This window comes from Somniosus microcephalus, chromosome 12, assembly GCF_052327205.1.
Source record: "Somniosus microcephalus isolate GS21.2 chromosome 12, FLI_Smic_1.0, whole genome shotgun sequence".
Lineage (NCBI taxonomy): Eukaryota > Metazoa > Chordata > Chondrichthyes > Squaliformes > Somniosidae > Somniosus > Somniosus microcephalus.
This window is the reverse complement of record NC_140998.1, coordinates 1,062,053-1,074,411: the sequence shown is the minus strand read 5'-3', so window position 1 is coordinate 1,074,411 and position 12,359 is coordinate 1,062,053. Positions and strand designations below refer to the sequence as shown.

Sequence of the window (12,359 nt, the reverse complement as noted above, 5' to 3'; positions counted from 1 at the left end):
CGCGCCGATTCTCTGCATGTTTTGGCTGCTCTTCTTCTCAGTGCTGCGACTCGGTATGTAATGACCTCCTGACCCACCCGCACCATGACATCCGCACCCTAACCTCCCGACCCCCGCACCCTGACCTCCCAACCCCTGACCTCCCGACCCCCACCCACCTGACCCATTGCAATACAATACAAATCGCTTTATTGGCATGATAAGGTACATCTTATGTTGCCAAAGCATCAAGATACATTTATGGTTGAACACATAAACGCGGTTCCATTCATACAGACCCCCCGACCCACTGACCCCCACTCAGCTGACCCTTTGACCCGCTGACCCTTTGACCCCCCGACCTCCACCCTCCTGACCCATTGATCCCGGACTCCTGACCCCCCAACCACCCACCCACCCAACTCATTGACCGCTGCCCAAGAGTGTATGTTGGGTTTTGAAGCCGCTCGTTCGGCTGAATGTTCGCGAGAGATTTGAGCTCCAGGACCGGCAGTAATCCTTGCTTTTATTTCCAGGGCCAGTCCAGCCCATCACCCTCTTCACCTTCGTCACTCTGCTCCTCTGCATCATCTTCTCGCTGTTTGCATTCTGCATGAAAGGACTCCACAAACTCAAACCTCAAAACTGCCAGGTAAATGAAGCCTATATGGGGTGGGGGAGTGAGGGGAGGGGGAAATGAGTAAGGGGAGGGGATGCGAGGGGAGTAGGTAGGAAGGGGAGTGAGTGAAGGGAGGGAGGTGAAGGGGAGAGGAGTGGGGGGAAGGGGAGGGGAGAGGAGTGGGGGGAAGGGGAGGGGAGAGGAGTGGGGGTGAAGGGGAGTGATGTGAAGAGGTGGAGGGGAGGGGAGGGGAGAGGAGTGGAATGGCGAGGGGAGGGGAAAGGGGAGTAAGTGAGGAGAGGGGGAGTAATGGGGAGAGGAGTGGGGGAGGGGAGTGAGGGGCAGTAAGGAAAGGGGAGTCAGTGAGGGGAGGGGGAGTGAGGAGAGCGGTGGGGGGAGGGGAGTGGAGAGGAGAGGAGAGGGAGGAAGCAGAGGGTAATGGTTGATGGGTGTTTTTGTGACTGGAAGGCTGTTTCCAGTGGGGTTCCGCAGGGCTCAGTACTGGGTCCCTTGCTTTTTGTGGTATATATCAATGATCTAGACTTGAATATAGGGGGTATGATTAAGAAGTTTGCAGATGATTCTAAAATTGGCTGTGTGGTTGATAATGAGGAAGAAAGCTGTAGACTACAGGAAGATATCAATGGACTGGTCAGATGGGCAGCAAAGTGGCAAATGGAATTCAATCCGGAGAAGTGTGAAGTAATGCATTTGGGGAGGGCTAACAAGGAAAGGGAATACACATTAAATGGTAGGACACTGAATAGTGTAGAGAAGCAAAGGGACCTTGGAGTGCATGTCCACAGATCCCTGAAGGTAGCGGGCCAGGTAGATAAGGTGGTTAAGAAGGTATACGGAATGCTTGCCTTTATTAGCTGAGGCATAGAATAAAAGAGCAGGGGGGTTATGCTTCAACTGTATAAAACACTAGTTAGGCCTCAGCTAGAGTACTGCGTGCAGTTCTGGTCACCACATTACAGGAAAGATGTGATTGCACTAGAGAGGGTACAGAGGAGATTTACAAGGATGTTGCCGGGAGTAGAGAATCTTAGCTGTTAGGAAAGACTGGAGAGAGTGCAGAGGAGATTCACCAGGATGTTACCTGGGCTGGAGCGTTTCAGCTATGGAGAGAGACTGAACAGGCTGGGGTTGTTTTCCTTAGGGCAGCGAAGGCTGAGGGGAGACCTTATTGAGGTGTATAAAATTATGAGGGGCATAGATAAAGTTGATAGAAAGGACCTATTTCCTTTAGCAGAGGGATCAAAAACCAGGTCGTGGTTCACATTGGTACCAACGACATAGGTAGAAAGAGGGATGAGGTCCTGCAACAAGAATTTAGGGAGCTAGGTGGCAGATTAAAAAGTAGGACCTCGAAGGTTGTAATCTCTGGATTACTCCCGGTGCCACGTACTAGTGAGTATAGAAATAGGAGGATAGAGCAGATGAATGCGTGGCTAAAGAGTTGGTGCAGGAGGGAGGGCTTTCGTTTCCTGGATCACTGGGTCTGTTTCTGGGGAAGGTGGGACCTGTACAAGTCGGACGGGTTGCACCTGAACTGGAACGGGACCAACATCCTTGCGGGGAGGTTTGCTAGTGCTGTTGGGGTGGGGAGGGTTTAAAATAACTTGGCAGGGGGATGGGATACGGAGTGGAGCTATAGTAGGGGGTGATGCACAGCCAAATATAGAGGAAAAAACAAGTCAGTCTGGAAGGCAGAGCAAATATGTAACTGCTCAAGGCAGTATGGCAAGGCTGGATGGCATTTATTTTAATGCAAGGAGTCTTGCGAGTAAGGCAGATGAATTGAAGGTGTTGATGAACACATGGGAGTATGATATTGTTGCTATCACAGACACATGGTTGAGGGAGGGGCAGAACTGGCAGCTCAATATTCCGGGGTATAGAATCTTCAGGCGAGACGGGGGGGTGTAAAAGAGGAGGGGGTGTCGCAATATTAATCAAGGAGTCAATTACTGCAGTAAGGAGAGATGATATCTTAGCAGGTTCCTCTAATGAGGCCATATGGGTAGAACTTAAAAACAAAAAGGGGGCAAGCACTTTGCTGGGAGTGTACTATCGGCCCCCAAACAGTCAGGGGGAGATAGAGGAACAGATATGTAGGCAAATCTCAGAGAAGTATAGAAATAATAGGGTAATAATAGTAGGGGATTTCAACTTCCCCAATATTAACTGGGATAGTCAGAGTGTGAAAGGCTTAGAGGGTGCGGAATACTTAAAGTGCATCCAAGAGAGCTTTTTGAGCCAGCATGTAGAAAGTCCTACAAGAGAGGGGGCGGTACTGGACCTAATTCTAGGGAATGTAGCCGGGCAAGTGGTAGAAGTGTCAGTAGGAGAGCATTTTGGTGACAGTGACCATAATTCGGTGAGATTTAAGGTAGTCATGGAAAAAAGACAAAGATGGACCAGAAATAAAGGTTCTAAATTGGGGGAAGGCTGATTTTAATATGATAAGGCAGGATCTGGCCAAAGTGGACTGGGATCAGCTACTTGTAGGAAAATCCACATCAGAGCAGTGGGAGTCTTTCAGAAAGGAAATAGAGAGAGTACAGCGCCAAAATGTTCCCGTAAAGGTCAAGGGTAGGACCAACAAGTCCAGGGAACCCTGGATGTCGAGGGATATACAAGAATGGATTAGGAAAAAAAGGGAGGCTTTTGGCAGACACAAAGGACTAAACAGTGGAAGCTCTAGAGGAGTATAGAAAGTGCAGGGGGGTACTTAAAAAATAAATTAGGAGAGCGAAGAGGGGGCATGAGAAAACACTGGCGGGCAAAATAAAGGAAAATCCCAAGGTGTTTTATAAGTATATTAAGGGCAAGAGGATAACCAGGGACCAAAGTGGCAATCTTCGTGTAGAGCCGGAAGATGTAGGTGAGGTTTTAAATGAATATTTTGCATCTGTGTTCACTATAGAGAAGGATGATGTAGGCATAGAAATCAGGCAGGGGGATTGAGATATACTTGAACAAATTAGCATTGAGAGGGAGGAGGTACTAGCGGTTTTAGCGGGCTTAAAAGTGGATGAATCCCCAAGCCCAAAGTGGATGAATCCCCAAGCCCAAACGAGATGTATCCCAAGCTGCTGTGTGAGGCAAGGGAGGAGATTGCAGGGGCTCCGACACAAATTTTCAGAACTTCTCTGGCCACAGGGGAGGTGCCAGATGACTGGAGGACAGCTAACGTAGTACCATTATTCAAGAAGGGTAGTAGGGATAAACCAGGGAATTACAGGCTAATGAGCCTAACATCAGTGGTAGGGAAATTATTGGAAAAAATTCTGAGGGACAGAATTAGTCTCCACTTGGAGAGGCAAGGATTAATCAAGGATAGTCAGCATAGCTTTGTCAAGGGGAGATCATGTCTAACTAACTTGATTGAATTTTTCGAGGGGGTGACTAGGTGTGTGGATGAGGGTAGTGCAGTTGATGTAGTCTACATGGACTTCAGTAAGGCTTTTGACAAAGTCCCACATGGGAGACTGGTCAAGAAGGTAAGAGCCCATGGGATCCAGGGCAATTTGGCACATTGGATCCAAAATTGACTTAGTGGCAGGAGGCAGAGGGTGATGGTCGAAGGTTGTTTTTGTGACTGGAAGCCTGTGTCCAGTGGAGTACTGCAGGGATCGGTGCTGGGTCCCTTGCTGTTTGTAGTGTACATTAATGATTTAGATATGAATGTAGGAGGTATGATCAGTAAGTTCGCAGATGACACGAAAATTGGTGGAGTGGTAAATAGCGAGGAGGAAAACCTCAGGCTACGGGACGATATAGACGGGTTGGTCAGATGGGCAGAACAGTGGCAAATGGAATTTAACCCTGGAAAGTGTGAGGTGTTGCATTTTGGGAGGACTAACAAGGCAAGGGAATACACAATGAATGGTAGGAACCTAGGAAGGACAGAGGATCAGAGGGACCTTGGTGTGCATGTACATAGATCCCTGAAGGCAGCAGGACAGGTAGATAAGGTGGTTAAGAAGGCATATGGGATACTTGCCTTCATTAGCCGAGGCATAGAATATAAGAGCAGGGAGGTTATGATGGAGCTGTACAAAACGCTAGTTAGGCCACAGCTGGAATACTGTGTGCAGTTCTGGTTGCCACACTATAGGAAGGATGTGATTGCATTGGAGAGAGTGCAGAGGAGATTCACCAGGATGTTACGATAGCAAAATACTGCAGATGCTGGAAATCTGAAATAACAACAGAAAATGCTGGAAAAACTCAGCAGGCCAGGCAACATCCGTGGAGAGAAATTAGAGTGACGTTTCGGGTCGAAACCCTTTTTCCAACTGGAAAGGAAATAAAATAGATCAAAGGCAGGGCTGCGATAGAACAAAAGTAAAAGAGACATTAAGAGGTATTCAAAACCAGACGAGATGGTAATAGGACAGTGGAGACAAAAGACGGCAAGATTAAGTGTGAAGTGTACTGGCAGAATGGGAGACAGCTGCCGTGTGGGAGAGAGAAAAAAAAAGGAAAGGGTTGGGGGGGAAGGAAAGATCCAAAACAAAGGGGTGGAAAAAATATAAGTAAAAATGTAATAGGGGCCGAGGTTATGATCTGAAATTGTTGAACTCGATATTCAGTCCCGAAGGCTGTAAAGTGCCTAATCGGAAGATGAGGTGCTGTTCCTCGAGTTTACGCTGAGCTTCTGTGGAACAATGCAAGAGGCCGAGGACGGTGAGGTCCAAGTGGGAATGGAGCGGTGAATTAAAATGACAGGCGACCGGAAGCTCAGGGTCACCCTTACGGACTGAACGGAGGTGTTCCGCAAAGCGGTCACCCAATCTGCATTTGGTCTCCCCAATGTAGAGGAGACCGCATCGTGAGCAGCGAATACAGTATACTAGATTGCAAGAAGTACAAGTAAATCACCAGGATGTTACTTGGGCTGGAGTGTTTCAGCTATGAAGAGAGACTGGACAGGCTGGGGTTGTTTTCCTTAGTGCAGAGAAGGCTGAGGGGGGACCTGATTGAGGTGTACAAAATTATGAGGGGCGTAGATAAAAAGGAACTTTTCCCCTTAGTAGCGGGGTCAATAACCAGGGGGCATAGTTTCAAGGTAAGGGGCAGGAGGTTTAGAGGGGATTTGAGGAAAAACTTTTTCACCCAGAGGATGGTTGGAATCTGGAACTCACTGCCTGAAAGGGTGGTAAAGGCAGGAACCCTCATAACATTCAAGAAGCATTTAGATGAGCACTTGAAATGCAATGGCATACAAGGCTACGGACCAAGTGCTGGAAAATGAGATTAGAATAGACAGGGCTTGAAGGCTGGCACAGACACGATGGGCCGAAGGGCCACTTTCTGTGCTGTATAACTCTATGACTCGGGGGCACAGATTTAAAGTAATTGGTGGAAGGTTTAGAGGGGATTTGAGGGGAAATTTCTTCACCCAGAGGGTTGTGGGGGTCTGGAACTCACTGCCTGAAAAGGGTGGTAGAGGCAGGAACCCTAACCACATTTAAAAAGTACTTGGATGTGCCCTTGGGATGCTCTAACCTGCAGGGCTACAGACCAAGAGCTGGGAAGTGGGATTAGGCTGTTAGCTCTTTGTTGGCCGGCACGGACACGATGGGCCGAAATGGCCTCCTTCCGTGCTGTAACTTTCTATGATTCTAGGAGCGGGGAAGTGAGTGGAGGGAGGGGAAGGGAAGTGAGATGAGGAGTGAGGGGGAGGGGAGGGATCATGGGGAGGCGAAAGGGTCGCGGAGGCGAGGGGTCATGGGGGAGCTGGAGCTTTCAGGGAGGGGAGGGAGGGTTCGCGGGTGTGAGGGGAAGGGTCGGGAGAGGGGGGGTGTTCCAGGTATGTTACCCAGTGAATATCGTACACCACATTTCCCGGTGCAATTAGGGAGAGCCAGCATGGATTTGTAATGGGTAGGTCATCTCTAACAAACCTAATTGACGAAAGCAGTAGACAGGAATGTCTATGGATGTAGTTGATGTGGACTTGCAGAAGGCATTTGATAAAGTTCTACACAAGAGACTGTTAGCTAGAGTTAAGGCTTATGGAACTAAAGGCAAATTATTGACCCGTTAGGTGATTGGTTAGGCAGTATAAGGCAGAGTAGGGATAGTGGGAATGTACTCTAATTGGAAGGAATTGACTAGTGGTGTCCCACTAGGATCTGTGCCAGGGTCTCATATTCACTATATTTATTAATGACTTGGATAACACAACAGAGAGCCATATGTCCAAGTTTGCCGATAACACAAAGATTGGTGGTGCAGTAAGTAGTGTCGACGGGAGCATAAAATTACAAAGAAACATTGATAGATTCAGTGAGTGGGCAAAACTGTGGCAGATGGATTTCAACGCAGGTAAGTGTGAGGTCATCCATTTTGGACCAATAAAAGATAGAGCCATGTATTACTTAAATTGTGAAAAGCTGTGAACAGTGGCGATCCAAAGAGATTTAGGGGTTCAAGTAAACAGATCACTAAAGTGTGATATGGTGTGGCGATGCCGGTGTTGGACTGGGGTGGACAAATGTAAGAAGTCACACACCAGGTTATAGTCTAACAGTTTTATTTGAAATCACAAGCTTTCGGAGCGCTGCTTCTTCGTCAGGTGGAGAGATGCATAAAGACACAGCTTATATAGTCAGAGAATAATGCCAGATTACAGGTAATCTTTCTAACTGCCATTTATCACACCTCGGCAGAGAGATAATCACAGCAATCAAAGGTGTGAATGGTGTCCAAACAGGTCAGTCAGGAAAACATTACATCAAAGAACAATGAGGTGGGGGTCACACGGGGTCAAATGTTGCAGATGCTGGGGTCTGTATGAAAAACAAAAAACAGACAAAAAAACATTTTTTTTGCTGGAAATCACAGCAGGTCCGTCCACATCTGTGTAGAGAACAAGCCAACGACGGCTTGAGTCTGGATGACCCTACGTCAGGTGGGGTTACATGTAGCGTGACATGAACCCAAGATCCCGGTTGAGGCCGTCCTCATGAGTGTGGAACTTGGCGATCAGTTTCTACTCTACGATTTTGCGTTGTGTGTCTCGAAGGCCACCTTGGAGAATGCTTACCCGAAGATCGGAGGCTGAATGTCCTTGACAAACAGCCGCCTAACCTTAAACAGACCATCGTTCGCAGCAAATTACCGAGCTTTCAGGAGAACAGCGACCACGACACCACACAACCCTGCCACGGCAACCTCTGCAAGACATGCCAGATCATCAACACAGATACCATCATCACACGTGAGGACACCACCCACCAGGTACATGGTACATACTCATGTGACTCGGCCAACGTTGTCTACCTCATACGTTGCAGGAAAGGATGCCCCGGAGCATGGTACACCGGCAAGACCATGCAGACACTGCGACAACAGATACCGCGCAACAATCGCCGAGCAGGAGTATTCCCTCCCAGTCGGGGAACACTTCAGCAGTCAAGGACATTCAGCCTCCGATCTTCAGGTAAGCATTCTCCAAGGCGGCCTTCGAGACACACGACAACGCAAAATCGTAGAGCAGAAACTGATAGCCAAGTTCCGCACTCACGAGGACGGCCTCAACCGGGATCTTGGGTTCATGTCACGCTACATGTAAGCCCACCTGACGTAGGGTCATCCAGACTCGTGTCGTCGTTGGCTTGTTCTCTCTACACAGATGCGGCTGGACCTGCTGTGAATTCCAGCAAAAAAAAAGTTTTTTTGTGTTTTTCATACAGACCCCAGCATCTGCAACATTTGACCCCTTGTGACCCCACCTCATTGTTCTTTGATGTAATGTTTTCCTGACTGACCTGTTTGGACACCATTCACACCTTTGATTGCTGTGATTATCTCTCTGCCGAGGTGTGATAAATGGCAGTTAGAAAGATTACCTGTAATCATCTGGCAGCATTCTCTGACTATATAAGCTGTGTCTTTATGCATCTCTCCACTTCACCTGATGAAGGAGCAGCGCTCCGAAAGCTTGTGATTTCAAATAAAACTGTTGGACTATAACCTGGTGTTGTTTAAAATGTGATAAGACAGGTACAAAAAAAATCATCAAAAAGGCTAATGGAATGTTAGCCTTTATAACTAGAGGGTTAGAATATAAAGGGGAGGAAGTTCGACAACAGCTATACAACAAAGGGGTGCCGCGCAGATTCACCAGAATGTCACCAGGGCTCCAAGGGTTAGATTATGAGAGATTACATAAACTGGACTTGTATTCCTTGGAGTATAGAAGGTTATGGGTGATTTGATTGAAGTTTCTAAGATTTTGAAAGGAATTGATAGGGTAGATAGAGAAACTTTCCCCACTGGTGGGGGAGTCTAGGCCAAGGGGACGTAACTTTAAAATCAGAGCCAGGCCCTTCAGGAGAGAAGTTAGGAAACACCTCTTCACATTAAGTGTGGAACACTCTTTCTCAAAAAAATAGATGCTAGCGCAATTAATAACTTTAAATCTGAGATCGATAGATTTTTGCTAGCTAAGGGTATAAAGGGATATGGAGCCAAGGCAGTTCAATGGAGTTAGGTCGCAGATCAGCGTGATCTCATTGCATGGCGGAACAGACTCGAGGGGCTGAATGGCCTCCTGTTCCTGTGTTCCCAATGACACAGCATTACACACATTACAAGGTGCAATTTAGAGAGCAGAGGTTTACTGTGTGGGACTTGTTCAAACATAAATTAGTAACATGTCTGGTATTCTTAACACTCAGGACCAACAGTCGTGAGGTGAGATTGCAAGAGGAGAGAGCGATTCCACAAGCAGGTAGAGAGAGAGCGCCCATGGTGCAGAGTGACTGGTGACCGTTGTATGCTCAACATTCCCCGTCAGCTTTTACTCTGGGCAATTCCCAGCTGTTCCCACATTTACCTGAACAGGCAAACCTTTGCACGGGAGGAACTGGATCACTGGTTGAGCTCAGGGGCATCTGTTGTTCTATATATAAACCACCCGAACCCCTGGATTAGATTCCAGCCTGTAACTCACTCCCGGGTATCTGTTATTCTATATATAAGCCCCCCGAACCCCTCGATTAGATTCCAGCCTGTAACTCACTCCCGGGTATCTGTTATTCTATATATAAACCCCCTCGATTAGCTCCAGCCTGTAACTCACTCCCGGGTATCCGATAGTCTATATATAAACCCCCCTAACCACTCGATTAGATTCCAGCCTGTAACTCACTCCCGGGTATCTGTTGTTCTATATATAAACCCCGAACCTCTCGATTAGATTCCAGCCTGTAACTCACTCCCGGGTATCTGTTATTCTATATATAAGCCCCCCCGAACCCCTCGATTAGATTCCAGCCTGTAACTCACTCCCGGGTATCTGTTATTCTATATATAAGCCCCCCAAAGCCCTCGATTAGATTCCAGCCTGTAACTCACTCCCGGGTATGTTATTCTATATATAAACCCCCTGAACCCCTCGATTAGATTCCAGCCTGTAACTCACTCCCGGGTATCTGTTATTCTATATATAAACCCCCCCCCGATTAGATTCCAGCCTGTAACTCACTCCCGGGTATCTGTTATTCTATACATAAACCCCACTGAACCCCTCGATTAGATTCCAGCCTGTAACTCACTCCGGGTATATTATACAATAACCTTCTCTAGCCCCGCTTCCCCAGCCTGTGCTACCTCACTTCCGAGTCTCCCCTCCCTCAGTGGCAGATCCTTGGGCTCTGGTCAATTGTTGCTAACTTCCCCTAACACTGCCCCTGTGCCTCAGCCTTCCTGTCAGTGTTACGGTGCAAATTTGACTCTCACCTGTTCCCCACTGTCCTCAGATGGCGGAGCAGCAGCCTGACGGTGTGTTCACCGATGGAGAACGGAGCAGTGTATCCTCAACACCAAACTCCAACGTAAGTCAGGGACAAGGAGGGCAGGAAACATGTCTGACTGGCGGGCTGTCTCCTTAAAACGCAGCTTTGATGGAACTCGGGTTAACTGCGTGCTCGCTTGGTATTTCTGCCGGATTGCTTGTGTTTAATAAATGCTGGAGCCAGGGGTGATGCAGGCTCAGGGCGAGTTTGTCACTCTCCTTTCAGTTGCTACTGGCCACAAAGGGGTAGAATTTGGTAAACATTGCGCCCATTTTTCAGGTGTAAAACTGCTCAACACGTGGGGTCCTTGTTTGAGGGGATTCCGGGTAGCCCTAAAACAGTTCAATATGTAAATTCAGGGCCGAACACCTGATGTTAAAGTCATCACCGATCAGCAGAATCGGGATTCGTCAGCGGCCCCAGCCAAAGGCGAGTTAGAAAAGAGCGTTGGTGCGGAGCCTGGAACCGCTCCCCAATCCTAAACCCCCACACACTCCGACCCACCTCTCCCCAACCCAACCCACCTCTCCCACCCAAAACTTGGAACTCCAAACTTTGCGGGTCGTTGTTTAATCGGTTCCTCTGGCTGCTCCTGTGCTAACCCCCGCACTTTCTCTGATTTCAAGGTGTTTGTTGCAGCCGTTCTCCAGGATCCTGAACTGGGACTAACGCCTGCAGCCTCCCCTGCACATCAGACTTATGGAACCATGGAGAATCGTGCTGACGAGATCAAATCGGAGGACTCCAGCCGAATGCAAAGCTTTGAAACAGATTTGGAAAGTCAGCAGCATGAGACAACTGCAGGATCAGTGATTGACAGTGAAAGTCGCTATCACTAGTACCTGCTGCGGATAACAGGACTGTAGTCGAATATTCCCAGCTCTCTATTTTAACGCCACAGACACCTACCGACTGTGGAGGGAAACGAAGACTGAGATTAGAGATGTGGAGTTTCTGAACTCTTGCTTTAAGAGGTGGTGGGTTGGAGCCATATGTCTTATTGCTTTGTTCTATAACTCTGCCTGCGATGGCTACCAGCATGTCCCAGTGAATGCTGCATGTTTCCAAGTGCCCAGACAGTATTGTGTGCTGCACCGGGTCTGCCTGCACGGGGGAGCTGGAACTCTGCTGAAACATGCTCCCATCACAGAGCGCTGCAGTACATTGAAAACAATGTGCCTGAAGCCATCGTCGCTCACTGACCAAATATATGACCGAGGCCTGGCATCCTGTGATATTATTAATTATATATTACTGCTTTAATCTGTACCGTTTCAGACCAGTTGCCTCTCGTTGTGTTGCTGCCTAATTCTTTGATTTAAATTGAGTGATAAACATGCTATTTCTCTTTAATCCAGCACCACTGCTCTTGGCTCTTTATTTCACTGAGCATTTCACATTCTGTCCCCTTCCCCAACCCCAGACGCAAACCACCTCGCCTCTCACTGCTTGGCCAACATCCTGACTGTAAAATGAACAGGCTTTAGCACCACTCAGTGCTTCAATGAGGGGAATGTCTCCAAGCCCCTCCACCATCTCGCTCTCACCCACTTCACCATTCACTTCCTCTCCAATGACCAATGGGATGTATTCATTAAATTCCTCTGCCATTTTATCAAATGCAAATGGAAATTCCTTCTTTCAGGTCACTCCTCACTTTTTACTGTTTCCCCTTTATACTGCATTTCACATGTGTCTCTGTATTGATCTTGCCCTCCATTCCCATGTTTGCATTCCCCATCTCATTTATTCTTGTATTCCTGCATTCGCCCTAATATTTCTGGATTTTCCCCCCATCCCACAGTATTCATGCATTCCCTTCGTATTGCTGCATATTCACATTATCTTTTCACTACTGCCATTGTGTGTTGCTCACGTTTCACACTCATCAGGCAGACCCAAGGTGGGCAGGGTGTAATTCGGTCAGACTGGGGTGGAGGTGG

The 12,359-nt window shown here is 47.9% G+C and overlaps 1 protein-coding gene across 1 annotated transcript in view; it reads left to right on the top strand.

Moving 5' to 3' along the window:
• The window catches only part of tmem63c (transmembrane protein 63C), a 346,423-nt gene extending 334,649 nt beyond the window's left edge, over positions 1-11,774 (top strand). Inside the window, exons 20-23 of the mRNA XM_086004159.1 lie at positions 3-53; positions 516-631; positions 10,381-10,455; positions 11,043-11,774. Of these exons, the coding sequence (XP_085860285.1) occupies positions 3-53; positions 516-631; positions 10,381-10,455; positions 11,043-11,255 (455 nt within the window). The 3' untranslated portion in view covers positions 11,256-11,774. The remainder of the gene's footprint in view (positions 1-2; positions 54-515; positions 632-10,380; positions 10,456-11,042) is intronic.
• Positions 11,775-12,359: the final 585 nt, after the last annotated feature.